The sequence below is a fragment of the Podarcis erhardii genome (assembly GCF_964252035.2).
Source record: "Podarcis erhardii genome assembly, chromosome: 8".
NCBI lineage: Eukaryota > Metazoa > Chordata > Lepidosauria > Squamata > Lacertidae > Podarcis > Podarcis erhardii.
This window is the reverse complement of record NC_138499.1, coordinates 7,979,940-8,002,147: the sequence shown is the minus strand read 5'-3', so window position 1 is coordinate 8,002,147 and position 22,208 is coordinate 7,979,940. Positions and strand designations below refer to the sequence as shown.

The window sequence follows — 22,208 nt, the reverse complement described above, 5'->3', positions numbered from 1 at the left end:
AGATACACATCCTAGAATTTCTTCATTAACTCGGTTTACTGTGACAATTTATTTTCTTCACCTCAAAGAAGACGAAGCCAAGAATGTCACTTTTTGCATGTCTGTTTAGTTATACGGAAAATTATCCACGTTCTTCTGTGTCAGCTCTCCTCTGATACACTCCTGGGAGCATCCTACACTTTGAGCTAGAGTGGAATGAGCTGTATCTGAAGTTCTCAGAGAGAGAAAGAAAGGGAGAGAGAGCAGCTACCCTTGAGAATTAATTGATGGGGTGGCTTCTGGGTTCCAGTGATGTCTCATGTGAGAAGAAGAAGAAGAAGAAGAAGAAGAAGAAGAAGAAGAAGAAGAGGAGGAGGAGGAGGAGGAGGAGTTTGGATTTGATATCCCGCTTTATCACTACCCGAAGGACTCTCAAAGCGGCTAACATTCTCCTTTCCCTTCCTCCCCCACAACAAACACTCTGTGAGGTGAGTGGGGCTGAGAGACTTCAGAAAAGTGTGACTGGCCCAAGGTCACCCAGCAGCTGCATTGGAGGAGTGGAGACGCGAACCCAGTTCCCCAGATTAGGAGTCTATTGCTCTTAACCACTACACCACACTGGCTCTCGCTGAGATATCCTCGAAAGCTGCAACTGTTTCTTCTCCTTTCTCAGGCAACAGGGGTGGGCCAGGCAGGGCACTGTCCCTGGGATTCCACTGTCTTGTGGGATGTAGTCCACTGGGAGCAGTCAAATACAGCATTCCTTGTTTTCCTAGAGTGGACATGCAAGGAGATGTTTGGTCCAGCCAGTCGAAACTTCCTTGTTCCTCCTGGCTGGAGCATCCTTCCTTTTGCATGTGATAGAAGGTGGGTGTGACCTAACCTATCCAGGTAACAAAAGGACGAGTCATGAAGCACACCTTTCTCTTTTTCACTTCCTTCTACATTTGATCAGCTTCTAGGTAGGGCTGCTCTGCTAGCCAGCAGAAGCTGGGATCATTCCTCCATATGGGGTAGATCCACATGTACACATTTGTAACTAAGTCTGCCTTCAGGGATCACACTGTGCTCTGTCTGATGTAAGTAAACTTCTTTTTATTGACTTTGAATAAGATTGTGGCATCTTTATTCTTTTAAGAGGGATCCAAGGGAACTTACCATGAATGTACAATTCAGTCTGAAACAAACTGAATTGTATAATAGTGAGAGGCTTCCACAAGCCTGCAACCAGATACCTGCTGTGGATGTAAAAAGGGGAATGTAAACTTTGCTAATAAAGGAGCTTGCTAGTGCAAGTTAAGAAGGATATTAATAAACAATATATCCTCTCCTGCCACCCTTAACATTCCCACATGCCTCAGTCCACCTCATAGACAAGCTGGCCTTTTCTGAGGTCCTTCTTCTTACGCTCTCGCTGAGGGAGGCGCAGAGGGTAGCATCACAAGAATAGGCCTTTTTAGAGTTGCCTCTCAGATGCCTGAGCATACCCAACGTGATACCCAATCTAGTCTAGTGGTCAGAACAGCCTTAACCTCCCTGGTGCTTTGCAGAAGTTTTGAACTATAAATCTCATTATGGTGGGCCAGCATCTGGTGGGCAATGCGGGGAGAGATGGTTTGGTAAGATTATCCACCTTGAACCAGGGAGATTATGATTCAGAGACCTGAGTCTGACTAGCCACAATGATCACCGAGTTACCCTAGACTCCTATCAGCCTACTCCACAGGGCTGTTGTCAATAAAAAAGTGGAATAGTTCCTGTGCATATTGTCCTCAGTTTTTTTGTTTTTTGTTTTTTTTGTTTTTTAAGGAAAGGTAGGATACAATCTTAATAGACAGACAAAAGGCAACAGTAGGCTGTGAAGTCAGGATTGAAGGCAAATACCAAATTTGGCTGATATGTTGAGCAGAACCTTTTGACAGACCCTTCTGGGCACTGTGTTTGGAGGCTTAAAAAGAGTGATAGAGGACATATTGCAGATAACAAGAGTGGCAGGAAATTACAACATTGATTTACCCTGTCAGCTCTGAGATGGAAGAAGGGGTTTTCCCATCCTGAAAAAAAGGTACTTTCAAGCATGTTTTCCTTAGCAGGGAAGTATGTGAGGGAAGATCTGAGAGTGATTTAAAACGTGATTAAAACATATGCCTCAAGGCAAAATTGGACTATGAGACTTTAAAAAAAAACATACACACACACACCCAGGGGGACTTGCCTACAAAACATTCCACAATAAATAGCTATGGAGGAGTTCCCTGCATAAAGCCACAAGTTATCTTCAAAATATCTACATCTTTCACACATCAAATGTTGCTCTGACATGCAGCACAGAAATGTTTGCCCTGAAACTATCAGTATTAGCAACAGGAGTCACAAAGGAATTTGCTTATAAAGTATTATTAACCCACACATACACAAAAACACACATACATAGTTCAAAAATTACCAGTTCAGAACATACAGAGATGCGCTGTGGGATAAGGCTAAAGACTCATGTTCTCTATTCTTGCAGAGGCCAACCAGAATCCTGCAATCAGAAACCGAGTGCAACACAATGCTCTTTCCTCTTGCAATTCCCATCAACTAATATACAAAGGCATACCGCCTCTGACAATGGACAATCATCATGCAGATCAGACACCTTTTCTCATGCATGCTGCCATGCATGTCATTGTGGTGCCCACTGTCATTGTTGACATAACCCAATAGGTTCTGTACTTATGCAGGAAGAACCAGATGCACAAATATAGGATGGGAGACACCTGGCTTACTAGCAGTATATGTGAAAAGGATCTAGGGGTCTTGGTAGACCACAAGCTTAACATGAGTCAGCAGTGTGATGTGTTGGGGGGGGGAGGCTAGTGCTATTCTAGGCTGTTTCAACAGAAGTATAGTGTCCAGTTCAAGGGAAGTCATAGTCCCACTCTAGTCTGTCTTGGTCAGACCCCAACTGGGTACCGTGTCATGTTCTGGGCATGAAAAGTTAAGAAGGATTTGATTTGATGGCCTCTCTAAAGGTAAAGATGTCCAACTCTAAAAGTAAAGATGTCCAACTCTAAAGGTAAAGATAAAGGACTCCTGACAGTTGAGTCCAGTTGCGAACGACTCTGGGGTTGCGGTGCTCATCTCACTTTACTGGCCCAGGGAGCCGACATTTATCCACAGACAGTTTTTCCGGGTCATGTGGCGAACATGACTAAGCTGCTTCTGGCGAAACCAGAGCAGCACACGGAAACATCATTTACCTTCCGGCCGGAGCAGTACCTATTTATCTACTTGCACTTTGATGTGCTTTTGAACTGCTAGGTTGGCAAGAGCTGCGACTGAGCAACGGGAACTCACCCCATTCGAACCAACTCTATACTGCAAGATATCCCTAGAACAATGTGACCCTTGCCAGATATTGCCGGACTACAATTCCTATCAGCCTCAATCAGCAAGGCCAATGGCCAGGGATGATGGGAGTTATAGTCCACAATGTTGGCTACCCTTTGCCCAATGACAGTGGGAACAGCACTCACATTTGCTGTCTCTAAAAGAGAGCTGAGTTTTTCCTATTTGGCAGACTGTTCTTACATTCACGTTGAAACCAAAGAAGGCTTCATATACAGTGGTACCTCGGGTTAAGAACTTAATACATTCTGGAGGTCTGTTCTTAACCTGAAACTGTTCTTAACCTGAGGTACCGCTTTAGCTAATGGGGCCTCCTGCTGCTGCCATGCAATTACTGTTCTCATCCTGAAGCAAAGTTCTTAGCCCGAGGTACTATTTCTGGGTTAGCAGAGTCTGTAACCTGAAGCGTCTGTAACCCGAGGTACCACTGTAATTAGTTATAAGTGCAAGTGAAAACCACTTTTGAACCTTTAATAATCTATATTTTGCCTGCTTTACTGTGGAACTTTGCTGAAGCGGTGGCATTACCCAAGGCGGAAATTGAAACCCATGTATAGCTTAATATAGTCTTATGTTTTTATTCCATTGGTTATAATGGTCACATATCAGTTAGTGACTTAGCAGCAGTTGTTTGGAAAGGAGGGAAATCTGTATTATGCAAAAAGCATCCACTGAAAAACACTATTCTTAGACATCTCCTGTGTGTTCTTATACCAGAAACAATTTTGTTGGGAAAAAAAATAAACTAGGATATTTCTCCTCATTGGTTCAATAAAAGTCACTAGACTTTTCCAGATTAACATTAGCTTGGCTACCTTCTGTTTCAACTCCTAGGCTGCTACCCTTGCCACGTCTACTCTGAAGTTAGTCCTATTGAATTCAATGGGGCTTACTGCTGAGTAAGCAGGGCTAGGCATAGACTAGCAGGTATATATCCACATCTACTCTGAAGTTAGTGCTATTTAATTCAATGGAACTTACTCCCGAGTAAGTGGGATTAGGGTTCCACTCATGTCTACTCAGAATTCATGGGATATTGATTTCAACGGGGCACACTCCTGTGTAAATTGGGTTTGGATTACATCCTTAGACATTTTTTTTTTCTTTTAAAACCCTTCCTTCTAGTATCTAAAAAATTGTGGTTCCTATTTTTATCATCAAGACACACATTCACATCCACGAAGTACCACCTTGTCCCAAGACAAAAGATAGCACCAGCTATCAGTTGTCTTCCGGTTGTTCCAGAGAGTTTCACTTTTGTAATTACAATCGTTTCTCTTACCTGCAGGACAAAAGGCAGCGGAGATCCTCCAGCCCCCGTTGAACTGAGTTACTTCCAGCACCGAGAGATGATGCACTTGCAGCCTGGTAAGAAACTTGCTCTCCTAAAGGAGGCTTGGGGAATAAACGCAAGGCAAGCCAAACCCAGCAGGGTGTTGTGGGGGAACTTTAACATGAAAAGGGAGGAGGGGGAAAATCTCTCTCCATCCTACTTTCCAGAGACTTGAAGACGCTGTCTTGAAAAACGGATACTGAGTTAAGAGAGAGGGGGAGAGGGAGAGAAATGAAAGACGGGAACAAATGAAGTAGTTAAAACTCCAGAATTTCCACAGTAGCAGCAGCACCCGGGACTGAGCGCTGCGCCCTTGTTGCTCAGAGTGAGGCTAAGTTTGGTAGGATGGGAAGGCGAGGGGGCCAGGGAAGTGAGGAGGTGGTGTTTTTGGGAGGGGTCTGTAGCGGGAATGAAGGGTGTGTGCGAACCGATGCAGAGTGGAAGCTGGAAGGGACCTTGCAAGCGAGGAAGGAAGCCTTAAGAGAAGAGGGAACTTGGAGGGACATCGGGGATTGTCTCAAATCCTAGGCAACCCTAAATGCCCTTTTCTAGGGAGTGAGCCTAATGGATGCAGACTTCACTTGCATTTTGCATGTCCTAGGTATGCCCCGAAAGAGATCGCAGGACAGGTAGAATGCGGAACAGAAAGGGAAGCAGTGAGGATTTGTCTCAGCGGGAAGGGAACTAGTAGCTGAGCAAGAAAGATACAGTGGCACTTCAGGTTACATACGCTTCAGGTTACAGACTCCGCTAACCCAGAAATAGTACCTCGGGTTAAGAACTTTGCTTCAGGATGAGAACAGAAATCGTGCTCCAGCGGTGCGGCAGCAGCAGGAGGCCCCATTAGCTAAAGTGGTGCTTCAGGTTAAGAACAGTTTCAGGTTAAGAACGGACCTCTTGAACGAATTAAGTACTTAACCCGAGGTACCACTGTAAAAGGAGAGAGTTTGGATTGGGGTGGGAATCATTATCTTCTACACAGGGTCCCAAGTCAAGCAGTTCTGGGACAAGACACTGGACTGTAACATTTTGGCTGCCAAGAGTCCAAGAGGTAGAGGATTTAGTTTTCTTGCATTTTGCAACTGGGTGCCTTCTTAGTTGGAGGAAGAAAAGCAGGAAGCAGATCTCGGTTTGCATGGAGAAGGTCCCAGATGTCATTCTTGGTATATGCAGGTGGGACTGGGAAAATCCCTGCCTGCGACTGTGGACAGATGCTGCCAGCCAGTGCCAACCAGCATCTCCCACCTGGCATTCTCCAGATGATTTGGACTACAATTCTCATCACGCCTGACCATTAGTCATGCTGGCTTTGGATAGTGGGAGTTGGAGTTTGCAGGGTTTCAGGTGTGCTAGGAATGGGGAGCCTCCAGCCAGCTGGCCAGATGAGATCTACCAGTAATTCTGATGGTATACCTGTTTCTCCCAAACCTCATCCACCTGTCACACACATGATATCATATCAACTGTGGGGCATGTAAAGAATACATGGCTAGAAAGGAACTATCAGGAACAAGGTTTGGCATGTGGAGCTCACTTACAGACAGCAAGCCCCTTTACAGTTGTAAGAACACTCCCAAATTAGTCATAAGTATTATTTTAAAGTTTGATCTGAGTACCACATTAAATAAAAGAGAAACAGCAGAATAAAAGCAAATGTCCCAAAATAAAAGATGTCCCATGTATAGGGAAGTTTTTAATGACTGATGTTTTAATGTATTTTTAGTCTCTGTAGGAATCCACCCTGAGTGGCTAGGGAAAGCAGCAAGATGGGCAGGGTACAAGGTTGCTGTTGTTGTTGTTATGTTGCTTCCATTGTTACAACAATAAAAGCAACCAGATTGCAAAACTTAAATACAATGAGCGCAGAGGGGTAAAATAATCACATCTACAATTTCTCAGGGTGAAAAAAATTAAAATTGTCTTTGCGCGGTTCTGAGATGAGCCACTTTCTGGACGTCTCTGGGGAGCACTTTCAATACATTGGGTGCCACCACAAAGAAGATCCTTCCTTCGCCCAGGTATCACCATTAATGGTAGGACACCCAGGTCTCTGGTGTAGACCTGAGTACACAGGTGGATGACATGGAAGTATTTGTGCTTATTTAATCACCAAGCATATATCCGGCTTGAAAAGGTCAGCATCAACACTTTGGATTGTGCTATGAAATGGCTCAAGGACCAGTGAATCTGTTTATACCATGGTGAGATAGGTTCACAATGACTGGTCCCACAAACACAGGCAGAAGAACGGGAGTGCAGAGGGAGCGGACCACTATTCCGGTAGGGTGCCATCACAGCGCCGCCGCCCGGGACACGCGCTGCACACCCCCCCGTAGCCCGGGCGCCATGCCCCCACAGGTGGCACGCCACGCCCCCAGAATGCCTGACACGCCTTCAGGGGGCGTGCCACGCCCCTGGGAGTGCCAGCCACACCCCCTCCTGCTCTCCGCCCCCAGTAGTGGAGCATGCAGCTTCGCCACTGCCCACAAAGCAGTGGCTAGTAGCTGTATTTTAAGCTGCCCAATCTTCTATATTAAATGCATAACACAGGCATCCTCAAACTTGGCCCTCCATCTGTTTTGGGACTACAACTCCCATCATCCCTAGCTAACAGGACCAGTGGTCAGGGATGATGGGAATTGTAGTCCCAAAACAGATGGAGGGCCAAGTTTGGCATAACAGTAGTCTAACTACAGCATAAATGATAATGGCTAGGCTACTTGTGCCCAAGAGCGGTCCATACCTGGAATCCCAGCTGAACAGGTGGAAGACCCACCAAGCCACTGCAATCACCTAATCCTCCATCAACTATCTAGGAGGACCCCAAGAGTCCATCAACAACCCTGAGTCCAACCTTGATCTTAAAGAGGAGCATAACTCAATCCAGAGTTGATCACCACCTTTGATCACCACCTTTCCCAGCAGATGTCTCACCTATCAACCAGGTGAGAAGGAACTGAGAGAGATAGAATTCATTGGTGTCAGTTTGAATCAAAAGAAATTAGAAAGAGGAGGAGGAAGAGATCAACAGGCGGATGAAAAGAGAAGGGAAGATGAAGGAATAAAAGGCACAAGTTTCTCTATTAGAGGAGGTGAAGGAGAAAAACCGAGACTGAGAGCTCCCATGCCAATTTTAGCCCCACTTGGCCAAGTATTTTGGTCTTTTTATAGCTGCTTCTGAAATAACTTACTGTGCAGGGGAGAAGGAGGGGTGTTGGATGGATAGAAATATGACTCTAGGTCTGTAAAAAAATCCTCCTCCCCCTTTGAAAATACGGATTCAGGTATTTTGAGCTGAGGTTTAAGCTGAAGAGAGGAAAAACAATGGGGAGGCAGGCTATGCATCTTATCAGATTTGGAGAGGGGGGGGATGTTATTTTGAGATGAGAAGATTCTTACCAAATTGCTTTCTAGCTTGTGGTCTAAATTAAAAGGCCCATGGCAGGAATATTTTGGGAGGTGGCTCAGCTGTGGCTTGATGGCTGGAGCCGCCACTCCACCCTTGTAGAAAATTCCCAGGTTCTTATTTTGGGGGCAGCTTTGATCAGAGGCATCTGTTGCAAGGTGCAGAGATATTTCAGCTGGTGCCCCCTAGTTTTGTCTCATATGTTTCTGCAAGCAGAAAGCAAGGATTAACAATACTTTATGGTCCTATATAATATCCTTTGCCTTCCAGAAGATTCTGAATAGTTTTTTCCCTGATGCAAGTTTGGCTTACCTGTTTATAGCACACACAAAAAAGCATTTTTAAGTTGATACAAAATCATTCATGCTCACTCAACATGCTTCTTTCAATCAAGATTTTGCCATCCAGATTGGTGTGTGTGGTTACTTGGAGCTGTAGTCTATTAACCTTTACCCAGAGTAGACCTATTGAAATTAATGGTCACAACTGACTTGGATCTATTAATTTCAGTCAATCTACTCTGATTGAAATTTAGTGAGTGAGGAACCTTTGACCCTCCATAGAATCATAGACTAATAGACACCCTCCCCAAAGTCATCTAAGGGACATGGGTGGTGCTGTGGTGTAAACCATGAGCCTTGGATTTGCCGATCAGAAGGTTGGCGTTCGAACCTCCGCGATGGGGTGAGCTCCCGTTCCTCGTTCCAGCTCCTGCCAACCTAGCAGTTTGAAAGCAAGTCCAAGTCCAAGTCCAAGTGGATAAATAGGTACCACTCCTGCAGGAAGGAAAAAGGCATTTCTGTGGGCTGCTCTGGTTTCACCAGAAGTGGCTTAGTCATGCTGGCCACATAACCCGGACAAACGTTGGCTCCCTCGGCCAGTAAAGCGAGATGACCACTGCAACCTCAGAGTCGTTCACGACTGGACTTAACGGTCAGGGGTCCTTTACCTTTACCTTTTTAAAGTCATCTAGTCTAAGGTTACCAAACGTCCCTGTTTCCCAGGGACAGTCCCCGGATTTACAAATTAGTCCCCTGACAAAATCTATCTATTTAATAGGAAGTTGAAAAGTGTCTCTGGATTCACTGAAAAAAATCTGGTAACCTTAATCTTGTCCAACCCCTTGCAATGAAGGCATCTCAGCTTAAAGCATCCATGAGAGAGACCACCCCCCCACACACACCTCTCCTTTAAAATTCCTAGTGATGGAGAGTCCAGAACCTCCCAATGGAGTCCGTCCCACTGTCAAACAGTTCTTAATGTCAGAAAGTTATTCCTGATGCTTAGTTGGAATATTATTTCTTGTAACTTAAAGCCATTGGTTCGAGTCCTATGCTCTGTAGCAGGAGCAGGCAAGCTTGCTCTATCTTCCATGTGACAGTCCTTAAGATACGGTGCTGAACTTGAGAGCCAGTGTGGTGTAGTGGTTAAGAGCAGTGGACTCGTAATCTGGGGAACCGGGTTCGAGTCTCCGCTCCTCCACATGCAACTGCTGGGTGACCTTGGGCCAGTCACACTTCTCTGAAGTCTCTCAGCCCCACTCACCTCACAGAGTGTTTGTTGTGGGGGAGGAAGGGAAAGGAGAATGTTAGCCGCTTTGAGACTCCTTAAAGGGAGTGAAAGGTGGGATATCAAATCCAAACTCCTCCTCCTCCTCCTCCTCCTCCTCCTCCTCCTCTTCTTCTTCTTCTTCTTCTTCTTCTGAACTACAATTCCCATCATCCCTGGCCATTGGCCATGCTTTCTCTCTCTCTCTCTCTCTCTCTCTCTCTCTCTCTCCACATTGTATACAGCCATACTTCATGTTACGTCTGCTTCAGGTTATGTTCTTTCAGGTTATGTCCCGCGGTGACCAGAAAGGGTTACTTCCGGGTTTCGCTGCTTGTGCATGCACATGTACAGACGCACAAAATGACATCACACGCATGTGCAGAAGCGACAAATCACAACCCACGTGTGTGCAGACATGACGCTATAGGTTGTGTTCTTTTCATGTTGCGAACGGGCCTCCAGAACGGATCCTGTTCACAACCAGAGCTACCACTGTATATGTAATATTTATTAATTATGTGCATCTGTGCAAAAGGCTTTTAAGTCCAAAGGGCTCACCACTAGGGATGCCTACCCACCATACATTTGATGCACAATTCAAGCACATGCCTTCTCCCAAAGAATTCAGGAAACTGTAAGTTATCCCTCCCAGAGCCACAGTTCCCAGCACCCTCCAACAACTACAGTTGGGAGGATTCTTTGAGAGAAATTGTGTGCTTTAAATGTGTGGTGTGCATGCAGCCTATGATCAGTATTAAATGATACAGAGAGAAGAAAAGGTGGTAGGTTCAAGATCTGAAGGGAGCATAATCTCCTTAAATATATGGATTTTAAAAGGATGGGGTGGAGAACTCAGAAATCAGAGGAAGCTTCAATCAGGAAAATCCCCGTGGTGTGAATGCTCTCAAATAACACTGGGGAGCAAAAATTTTGTTGCATTGACACCTGCAGTTGTTCTAACCTAATTTCGATATGCTGATTTCATATCTGAAGTTGGTTTTGTTCTGTAAGCTCTAATTTTTTTTGTAGTTCATGTTTTTCACTTTTCAACCTAATCTTTGTTATTCACAATCCAAGAATCCAATATTTTATTAAACACATAGCCAAAGTAGTACAATATGAGTATAAATGTAAGTGACTTATATAGCATTGAACATGACATGTATAGCATTGAAAATGACGTGTATATCTATGTACAGTTGGAGGTATGCAAAAAAATGTATTCCCTTGGAATACACAGTATACACATTACACATTTTTGTCTACTTGAAGAAGCCATGGTCCGATCTGAAAAATACAAATACTTAGGTTACAAAACTAAAAAAAATAAAGAAAAACTAAGTTTGCAAAACAATAATTACCATGTGGTTAGGATAGATCAACGTGTCAGTGTCCACTTATCCCCAGTGTAAATATGATATATCGGCAAAAGTCAGAAATTGAAAGATAACTATAGCATGTAAACGAAAATCAATTCCAGATTTGAATTCAGCATTAAAAGAACATATAAGAACAGTTGAAAAATCTCATGCAACAGAAAATGGGGGAAAAAAAATGTTTCCCAGTGATAACTCCAGTTTATAATTATCTGAGAATTAATAAACAAGTAAGAAACATAATCAGAGAAAACATTGATGCATAAAAATGATCACCTGGATCATCCAGTCAAGGCTGGATGAGGTACTGATCAAATATAATGCTGACCAATTGACATATACATGATTAAATGGTGACAAGCTTTATGCAGCCCCCTTACCCTGAAAGTGGATCTGGCCCTCTGTCGGGTGTGGTGTGGAGACTGGGCACCCCCATCCCTAACAAGGGAGGAGGCAGCTCCATGCTGCTGGTAAACTCATCCCCCCAATGCCCCTCAACAAGAGGCCAGAGGTGGCGACCATATGGGGTACCATCAACCGCAACCTAAGGCCACAACCTAAGAAGAACCCTAGGTGTAAGATTTGGTGGGATACAGAGGGAGGATGGCAGACCTACTGGTGATTCCCAATGTCTAAAGGTTAAAAAAACAGGTAAAGGACCTTTGGGCAGTTAAGTCCAGTCAAAGGCAACTATGGGGTTGTGGTGCTCATCTCTCTTTCAGGCCAAGGAAGCCGGCGTTTGTCTGCAGGTCATGTGGCCAGCTTGACTAAACCGCTTCTGGTGCAACGGAACACTGTGATGGAAGCCAGAGTGCATGGAAACACTGTTTACCTTCCTGCTGCAGCGCTACCTATTTATCTACTTGCACTGGTGTGCTTTCGAACTGCTAGGTTGGCAGGAGCTGGGACAAAGCAACGGGAGCTCACCCTGTCATGGGGATTCGAACCGCTGACCTTCCAATCAGCAAACCCAAGAGGCTCAGTGGTTTAGACCACAGCGCCACCCACGTGCTCCCCCCCCCCAATGTCCATGACAAGGTGAGTGACAATGTGATTGGCCTTGTGGGGTCTGCTGGTGATTCGCCTCACTTTCCCCTTCCCCATTGCCAAGTTACTTTTCCTTTTGCTCTCATCCTTTGCTCTGGGCTGCTGGTTTCCTTGTGAAGATAAAAAGGACCTTTCCATAGCACCCTCCTTACTCAAAAGTATTAGGGGAATCCCAACATTAGCTATTAGGTATTCACTTGACAACCCCCCCCCCCAGTGTATTACATGATCCCCAATGATGTGCTCTATTGAGAACTGGCTTCAGGCACCTGACAGACCAACTCTTCATTACAAAGATGTCTGTATACAGGACGCAAAGGCTGGCAATGTCAAACCCGCCATGTGGGAATCTCTGCAGATGACCTCAGTGCTTGGAGACATATAGCCAGGTTGTGCATCCACAGCAGTGACCAGAGGAAGAATGACCACTTGGAGGAACACAAAGAGAAGAATCACATCTGCAGCAGCATAACTGGATACCTTCATCTGCCCCAACTGCAACAAAACATGTCTCTCCTGTATTGTTCTCTACAGCCACAGCAAGCACTGTGACTCTCCAACCGTTTGACTTCACCCACAAAAGTGAAATCTTCCATTGGTTCCTGGGACAGATGGATGGTAGCAGCAAGACTACAGCAACATGATGCTTGTCTTAGTCCTTTGATTATCCCTTTTCTCCCCAATTTAAAGAGTACCCTTTCTGAAATATGTTATAGCAGCTTGGAAGCAAAGAATGGGGCTGGTGGAATGATGAGGAGCTCCAAAGTTCTTGCAACAGGTGTGTTAGTTCAAATTAAGCATATTTGTGGGAGAGAGGAGGAGATATTCCTCCTCTCCCCCACCCACCCTGCAATTTCATGACTGGGCATTTGGGGGTTCAGATCTGGGTTGGACTAGGGACACTCCAAAATGCAGGATGAGAGACACAATTGAACAGTTATACTCCCTGTTAAAACAAAGATAACGCCTACTTGGTATTAATTTCCAAGATATAGCCTTCTGCAGAGTCATGCATTCAAGACACCCATTAACTTTCCAAGTATAAACCAACCCTTGGAAAAATCTTTGGAAATAAATTTCCTTAAAACTTAATGATGTTGCTGAAGCAGTCAGGAAAAAACAGAAGAGCCTGGCAGAGCAGGGCAAAGATATGTTGCTGCCAGAGGCAAAGGACAAGATGACATCCACTTTTCATTCCATGTGTTAGAAATTTGGTGGTGGGATGATTGCAGCTGATTGCAGAAGGGGCACATGCATGTCATATGACATGCACACAACTCTGCTTGTCTTCAAACATCCTACCCCGCTCCTCAGCACCCACCACCTGCAGCTGCCACCTCACCCTGTCAAATGGTAGGGCTGGCCTTGCAATCTGTCAACGGCTAATGGAAGCAGAGGCCAAGGGCCTTCTGCATGCAAGGCAGTTGTTCTACCACTGAGCTATGGTGCTTTCTCCTAATCCCTTTCCTGGTTTTTAATGTTATATGGCTGATTTCAAGCAACTGCCTATGGTTTGGTCTTCAACATTCTACGGTGTGTAAGCATCCTTGAATCTAAATTGCTGGTTTTAAATCTTTTAATGTATTTCAACTGTTGTTTTTAACTAGTTTGTTTTTACTGCTTTGCATTTTATAATGTGTTTCTAAATGTTGCTAGCTGTCTTGAATCCCAGCTTAGGAGAAAGGTGGGAAAACAACAACAACAACAACAACAACAACAATTCAAAACTAGCTGGCAATAACATTGTTTGGAAAATCTTGTAGCCGTACCAGAAGATGGCCTATATTGGAATTGGTTCGTGTCTAAGAGAAGGAAGTTCCCCACAGCTATAGAAAGAGTTGCTAGGAATGTCTTTGAGGATAAATTTTATTAAAAGTAAATTGCTATGGCAAGATAGGATTATATTCTGCCAACAATGTACTTAACTGTTATGATGAACATTGACACTGATTTGCTGGTGCATTTATTATCTCCTTTTTTATTATGTCTTCAGGCTTGCAATAAACCTGATTGATTGATCTAGCAAAATGTCAGCTGATGGACTGCAAAGCTGATTGACACAATCAGGTTTCCTAATAGAATGGGCATGGCAGTGCAGCCCTGCAGACGTCCGCTCAGGTATAAGTCTCACTAAATTCAGTGGGGCTTACTCCAGCCTAAATGAGTAATGTATTGCAGCTTAAATCATGTAGAAGGTGCCAATTAAGTGCAAAAAGTATGTCATAGGAAAAAATGCAACACAGTCACAAAGGATGCATAGAGAACCAATAGTTCTATGGGAAAGGCATTGACTCAAAGTTCAAAAATCGTGTTCCATATAAACTTAAATCTTGGGAAGTTCAGTGACCTGCATCTGCTTAGGAGCTGGCCAAAATGCGGGGGGGGGGGGGGAGTGGGTGACAAGGGCCATTTCAACAGGCAAATGCTGCCATCTACTGGACCCCCCATAACATAGCATTGCATTCCACTTGGACCTAGTGGGCAGCACACACAGTCTAGGGTCTTCTTTCTCTCCATTCAACACCCCTCGCTCTCCCCTGCACAGTATGTTATTTCAGAAGCAGCTATAAAAAGACAAGCGTACTTGGCCAAGTGGGGCTAAAATTGACCTGGGAGCTCTCAGTCTTGTGCTCCCCTTCACCTCCTCTATTAGTAAAACTTGTGCCTTTTATTCCTTCATCTTCCCTTCTCTTTTCATTGGCCTGCTGGCCTCTTCCTCCTCCTCTTCCTAATTTCTTTCAAATAATACTTAGGAATAAATGGGAAATGTTTTTACAGCCAGTTTCAATCCATTGAACACTTACTATACAAGGTTATCACCCCCCTCAAATATTACACACACTTGGTGAAAAAATGGAACTTACTTAAAAGTAATCCCTTGTCACTATATTTGTATTTACGTTTTCTATATCTGAATTTACAGTGTTTACACTTGGTTTTTTGCTAGGGACTGTAGTTGGGGTTTTTTGGGTGTGTTTGTGTGTGTGTGTTTTACATTGAGAGGGCAGTATAAAAAGAAAGAACAAAAGGATGGGATATAAATACAACCAGCCAACCAATATTCAGATAGGGCAAGAAGATCCACAAGATCATCTCTGTTACTAGGTTCTGTTATCCATGCAGTGAGAAGAGGATACCTCTGGGCAGGAGTGGCTGACATGCATCAGAACCATTGAGGTGGATGGCATCGAGCCCAATAATTTGTGGAGCCAGAACCAATGACAGGCCGAGTCAACAATTTTTGTGTTTCTGTTCCATCCTCCTCCCTGTTGAGTTCTACAAGGGTCAACTAAGGAGAAAGAAGTTGAAAGGCAGACAGAAAGAGGTTGGTGGGTTATTGCCTCATTTGTCCCAACAGAACAGCCTCCACTTTCTCTGGGGCAGCCACTTACAGCTTCTGAAGCAGTAATTTTGTTTCCTGCAAGTAGCTAATAAATTAGGATACAGGAATCTCCTTTATATCATATACAATTACAGTGGTGCCTTGCAAGACGAAATTAATCCGTTCCGTGAGGCTCTTCGTATAGCAGTTTTTTCGTCTTGAGAAGCAAGCCCATTGACAGCTTAGCGGATTAGCGCTATTAGCGGTTTAGCAGCTTTTAGCGGATCAGCTGATAAGCGGCTTAGGGCTTAGGAAAAGGGGGGGGGAGGGGAAAAACCCCACAGGGACTCGCAAGACATTTTCATCTTGCGAAGCAAGCCCATAGGGAAATTCGTTTTGCGAAGCGCCTCCAAAACGGAAAACCCTTTGATCTAGCGGGTTTTCCATCTTGTGAGGCATTCGTCTTGCGGGGCACGTCTGAACTGCACTGCAAACAGGATTTCTTCCCCCTTCCTTTTAGACCGAGCAGAGCACGGAACTTGATCTCAGGGTCGTGGGTTAGAGCCCCACGCTGGGCAAAAGATTCTTGCATTGCAGAGGGTTGCACTAGATGGAGCTTTCCAACTCTACAATTCTATGAGTCTATGAGAGCTAGTGTGGTGTAGTGGTTAAGAGCAGTAGGCCTGTAATCTGGTGAACCGGGTTCGCGTCTCCGCTCCTCCACATGCAGCTGCTGGGTGACCTTGGGCTAGTCACACTTCTTTGAAGTCTCTCAGCTCCACTCACCTCACAGAGTGTTTGTTGTGGGGGAGGAAGGGAAAAGAGAATGTTAGCCGCTTTGAGACTCCTTCGGGTAGTGATAAAGTGGGATATCAAATCCAAACTCTTCTTCTTCTTTGCAGAGAGGTTGGCAAGTGTGCAAAAGGGGGTGGGAACCCATCCATTTGAAGGCAGAGTTTGCAGCCAAATCCTTCCAGCAAAGAGACAGCTTTAAAGGGGTTCACTGTCTGTACCAAACAGCTGACAGTGAGCTCCACATGCCAAACCTACCTCCTGGTAGTTCCTTTCTAGTCACGTATTCTTTACATGCCCCACAGTTGATATCACATATGATATCATGTGTGTGACAGGTGGATGAGGTTTGGGAGAAACAGCCTTACCAGCAAAATTAGGTCTCGTCGTTTGGCCTGCTGGCTGGAGGTTCCCCATGCCTAGCACACCTTTTCACCCACCTGATACCCTGCAAACTCCAACTCCCACTATCCACAGGCAGCATGACTAATGGTCAGGGATGATGAGAATTGTAGTCCAAATCATCTGGAGAATGCCAGGTGGGAGATGCTGGTCGGCAATGGCTGGCAGCACCTGTCCACCATTTCAGGCAGGGATTTTCCTAGCCCTACCTGCAGTTGCCAATAATGACACCTGGAACCTTCTCCATGCAAACCGAGATCTGGTTCCTCCTTTACTTCCTACAACCAAGAATGTGCTCAGAGCAAAGGTAGCAAAGCTAATCCTTCACGTTTAGAAGCTAGACTCTTTGCAGTGAAAAGGTTACAGACAATGTCCCTGAACTGCTTTGCTGCGGACTGCATAGAAATTGACTATTCCCACAATAAATTAGAATTTATATTTATTTTATTTTATTAAAAAACTCTCTCCTTTTCTCTTTCTTCCTCACCTGCTAGTTCCTTCCCTGTTCCATTTCCAGTGACAAATCCTCACCACTCTCCTTTGGGATATTCGACCTGTCCTGGGATCTCTCTCTGAGCAACCCTATGACTTGTTCACTGCAAAGGAAGTCTGCGCTCAATAGATTCAGTTCTTAGAAAGGGCATTTAGGGTTGTCTAGAATTTGCGACAATCCCTGAGGTCCCTCCAAGTGCCCTCTTCTCTTTAGGCTTTCTTCCTTACCCACAAGGTCCCTTCCAGCTTCCACTCTAAATCGTTTCACACACACCATTCATTCACGCTGCAGACCCTTCCCGTAGGCACCGCCTCCTCACTTCCCTTCCCATTTGCCTGCCAAACTTAGTATCTTCCTTCCAAAATTAGCCTCACTCTGAGAGCAATGGGGTCGCATCGCTCTGTCCCGGTTGCTGCTGTTACTACTGTGAAATTTGCGGAGTTTCAACTATTTCATTTGCCCTGTCTTTCATTTCCTAACTCAGTCGGTATCAGGTTTTCAAGAGAGCATCTTCATATCCTCAAATAGCCTGCTGGGTTTGGCTTTCCTTTTGCTTGCTCCCCAAGGCTCCTTTTGGATAACAAGTTTCTGATCTGGCTGCAAGTGTGTCGCTCAGTGCTGGAAGTAACGTAGTTCAACCGGGACTGAAGGATCTTCGCTGCTTTTTCTCCTACAGGTAAGACGAATGATTGTCGTTACGTGGTGGTGCAGTGTGGTGCAGTGGTTAAGAGCGTTAGTCTCGTAATCTGGGGAACTGGGTTCACGTCTCCGCTCCTCCACATGCAGCTGCTGGGTGACCTTGGGCTAGTCACACTTCTCTGAAGTCTCTCAGCCCCACTCACCTCACAGAGTGTTTGTTGTGGGGGAGGAAGGGAAAGGAGATTGTTAGCCGCTTTGAGACTCCTTAAAGGGAGTGAAAGGCGGGATATCAAATCCAAACTCTTCTTCTTCTCTACGGAAGTGAAACTTTCTGGAACCACCAGAAGACAACTGATACGTGCTTGACGGAGTCTCCTTCTATCTTTTGACTCCTCAGGGGGGGAGAAATAAGACACGATCACTATCCTTCGTGGACGTGAAGGAAGTACCGAATGTGGGACTTGATGGTACAGTACTTTGAAAACTAAAACATTAGAACCACAAGTTTTGAGATGCTAGAAGGAAGTTTCTATTCATGTCTATGCATGGGTGTCGCCAGGGAGGTGTAGGGAGCAGCTGCCCCCCATCAAGTAATTACTTAAAAAAAACCCTACATGACTAATTGTATTCCAGATAACTTTGTTCTGGCACCTCCAAACATAAAGCCTGCCTCCTTGTCTAAGGATGTAATCCTAACACAATTTAATCTGGAGTGAGCCCCATTGTAGTATAGATGGCTCCCCATTTACACGGGAGTACCATTACAAGCCCCTGCACATGCGCAAAATCACGTATAATGGGGAGCACCCTGAAATGACCCACCCCAGAGCCCAAAGAGTCCCCCCGTCAGTTCTGCCAGTCCACGGAGCTGCCCTGCCTCTCCAGCTGGCAAGTACAAACAGGGCAGCTTCCAGGTGGCCGAGGGACTCAGGAGTGGCAGCAGTTTCACCTGTGGTACACCTCCAAGTGAAACTGCCACCTGGGAGCAACATGGACGAAGGAGGAGGGAGCGGCAGCATCAAATGGCCCCACTCCGTTGGCACTGCGATGCAAGCCCCCAGACTTTGCAGAGGAGCCATGAGCTTGGGTGACGATGAAGCACGTGGCGAAAAGGAGGAGTGCTGGGTCCTGATGGGTCGCTCCCTTGCCCACTCATGATTGGCCAAGCGGAGAAACACTCGGTACAGTGGTACCTCAGGTTACATACGCTTCAGGTTACATACACTTCAGGTTACAGACTCTGCTAACCCAGAAATAGTGCTTCAGGTTAAGAACTTTGCTTCAGGATGAGAACAGAAATCGGGCTCCGGTGGCGGTGCAGCAGCAGGAGGCCCCATTAGCTAAAGTGGTGCTTCAGGTTAAGAACCGTTTCAGGTTAAGTACGGACCTCCGTACTTAACCTGAAGTGGTGCTTCAGGTTAAGTACGGACCTCCAGAATGAATTAAGTACTTAACCTGAGGTACCACTGTATTTTTAATAATAATAATAATAATAATAATAATAATAATAATAATAATAATTGGAGAAAAGTTCTGGCCCAAAAAAGCTCTGCTCCGGCACAGTATAGGGCCATTGTTTTGTTCAGAGGGACAGATGGAGGGAGAGAATATTAGATCCAGAATCATTGAGTCCTTTGAGTGTTAGCAGATGTTGCAGAATAAACTGGGTCAAGTCAAGGGTTGTAACATTGGGTGAGAACCAAAAGAGGACAAAGAAGAGATACAATGTTTTATCTCACTGTATGATCTCTCTTGTTCATGTGGCACTCAGCCAGCTGAGGCTGCTTGGACTGAATCCTATGTAAGTCCTTGAGAGGGGGGATTTATGCTGGATCCCAAGCCCATTCAGCTCAGTCATGTAACTGGGCAACTCAGCTTAGAATATGTTCTTAAAGGCTTGCTTTCCTTCTACCAGGCTCAGATAGAGCAGAAGCAGCACAGCTGATGGGCAGGGTTTGAATCTGACGTAACTTTATTCCAGCTGAATTTGAACCTGCTTGATTTATGACCGCTTCTAGTCCAAAGAGTTGCTCCCTAAGAAAGTAATGTCACTGAAGCGAGATCTCAGCGCTCCACAGTGATATCTCCCCTTTCAATTGACAATGAGAACAAAAAAGAGAGATTTATAACCAACTGCAGGAAGCAGTGCAATATTATTTCAGCTTTATAACATAAACTTCACTTTTTTCTCTATTTTTCTCAGTCGGTGACTCTGCAAGAAGTAGCTGAAAGAGAAGAGATTGAACATCATGGCCAATAATGGCCTGCACTCTCCAATCCCTTTGGGTGCTGAAGAGGAATATAATAGAGTACACAATGCAACCGAGCTCCCAGACTATACTGATTATGTTGACGAAATACCATCATATGATGTAACGATTATTATTATTCTTGTCTGCATTTTCCTCATTAGCGTCCTTGGACTTTTAGGGAATGGGACTGTCATCTGGATTCTAGGATTTTGCATGAAAAGGACTGCTTTCGCAACCTATATCCTGAATTTGGCTGTTGCTGACCTTGGGGTCCTCCTAGGTTCAGTTCCTTGGAGGATAATTGTCTTCCTCGATAATTCTCATTCGCATCTTGTCAATTTCAATGTTTACTATTTAGTGATCATAAGTGCCCATTGCTTTTTCTCCATGAACCTCATCGGTCAATTTCTGCTGACAGCCATCAGCATCGACAGCTGTGTTTCTGTCATCTTCCCCATTTGGCATCGATGTCGCCGGCCACCCAACCTGTCCATCATTGTGTGCGCCATCATATGGAGCCTTGCTTTCCTGCTCACTCTCGTGAACATCCTTGATGACATTGTAGACCTTGGAGTAGCTTTTCGTTGGTACGAGTTGCTGGTGAGTGCTGTGTTTTGCCTCCCGCTTATCACTGTCTCCACTCTGATCCTCTTCATCAAACTTTGCTTGAGATCACAGCAGAGGCAGCAAGGAAATCTTTTAATAGCCATCCTGATGGTGCTCCTCTTTTCCCTCTTGTTTGCTTTTCCATTTACTTTCCTTTATTTAATATTTTCTTTTCCCCATCTTACATTTCGTAATGCCCTACACATTGGGGCCTTATGCTCCTGCCTAAGCAGTAGCATTAAGCCACTAATTTATTTCCTGGTTGGGAGGAGAAAGAGCGGTCAATCTAGGGAGAACATGAAATTTATACTCCAGAGGCTTTTCAAGGAGGAGGAAGGCTGCAGAGAGGAGGCCAATAATGTCCCAATCCAGACCCAGGTGTGATACGTTCAAAATAATCCGAGAGCTCCACAATTACACCTCTGGCTATGACAATCTATGTTCCCTTTAGCCCTCTTTTTTTTTTTTTTTTTTTGTAAACCTGCTGCTTTTCACTGTTGATGGTATATGCCTGGGGAGGAACAGAGATGAACCCTCATCTCATTTCTTCAACTGCTGATATATGATGCTTTTAGTACTTGGTGTTTGCTTCACTTTCTGATTGCTCTTTGCTTATTTTGAAGTGATTTCCTGTGGCTATTTTTTTGGTGTCATTTCAGGGGTATAGTAAAAGTCTCCTGGACTGAAGGGCATTAAAAAAAAGGAAATCAACTTAAAATATTTCCATAAGAGATGTAATAGGGGAGAAAATCATGCCACTTCAATCGTCTGTAAGGAGATTCTAAAATATGTAGAAAATAGGTTCTTTGCATAATGGACGTGTATATACACACACACACACACACGCACACACAATATGTATGTGTATATCTATATCTATATATCTATATCTATATATATCTCTGTCTATATATATATATATATATATATATATATATATATATATATATATTATATACACACACACATATAGGTCCCAAACTTTTGAAAATACATCAGATAACTGCTTTGAAAATACTCCAACATTATAAAAATAATAAAAATATAACTACTAAAAATAAAATAACTAAAAATACAGTGGTGGCGGTGGCGGTGCGGCGGCAGCATGAGGCCCCTTTAAGTAAAGTGGTACCTCAAGTTAAGAACAGTTTCAGGTTAAGAACGACCTCCAGAATGAATTAACCTGAGGTACCACTGTAACAATATTAAAAATAATAATAAAGAGGTAATAGAACATGCCAATAGCAGTATTTGTTAGGATTCACTACCTGTGTTGTAGTCATGGGATTGTTTTTATCACATGGTGGTGTATGTTTCATTCCACATTGTGGGAAGTGACGGAGACAGGGTGTTTTTATTAATGTGTTTCCATGATGTAGGATTTTTGTCCCTTGTTCTCTTTCTTTGCAGTCTGATGCTGAAGAGGAAGGAGCTGAGTTACAATGCTCCGAGTATATATATGTAAATAAAAGTAGTTTAGCCAAATGGCTGCACTACTGAGTCTGAACACTGATGGCCTTTATGCTGCTGATCCTGAAGTGTGCTGATGCATCTTGGTATCAGTCGCTGTGGTGTTCAGACTGGAGAAAGCTTTTGAATCTCCCAAAGGAACAGCCA

The 22,208-nt window shown here is 44.5% G+C and overlaps 2 protein-coding genes across 2 annotated transcripts in view; one reads left to right on the top strand and one right to left on the bottom strand.

Moving 5' to 3' along the window:
- The window catches only part of COL22A1 (collagen type XXII alpha 1 chain), a 196,442-nt gene extending 191,682 nt beyond the window's left edge, over nt 1–4,760 (bottom strand). The window contains exon 1 of the mRNA XM_081873968.1: nt 4,655–4,760. The gene's annotated coding sequence lies outside the window, so the exon portion shown is untranslated. The remainder of the gene's footprint in view (nt 1–4,654) is intronic.
- A 12,857-nt stretch (nt 4,761–17,617) lies between these two features.
- Nucleotides 17,618–21,287, top strand: LOC309348850 (mas-related G-protein coupled receptor member X3-like). Its single transcript, XM_081874630.1, has 2 exons — nt 17,618–17,770; nt 19,937–21,287. Exon 2 carries the CDS (start codon nt 19,983–19,985, stop codon nt 20,973–20,975), a length of 993 nt encoding a protein of 330 aa, XP_081730756.1. The 5' UTR covers nt 17,618–17,770; nt 19,937–19,982; the 3' UTR covers nt 20,976–21,287.
- The last annotated feature ends 921 nt before the right edge of the window (nt 21,288–22,208 follow it).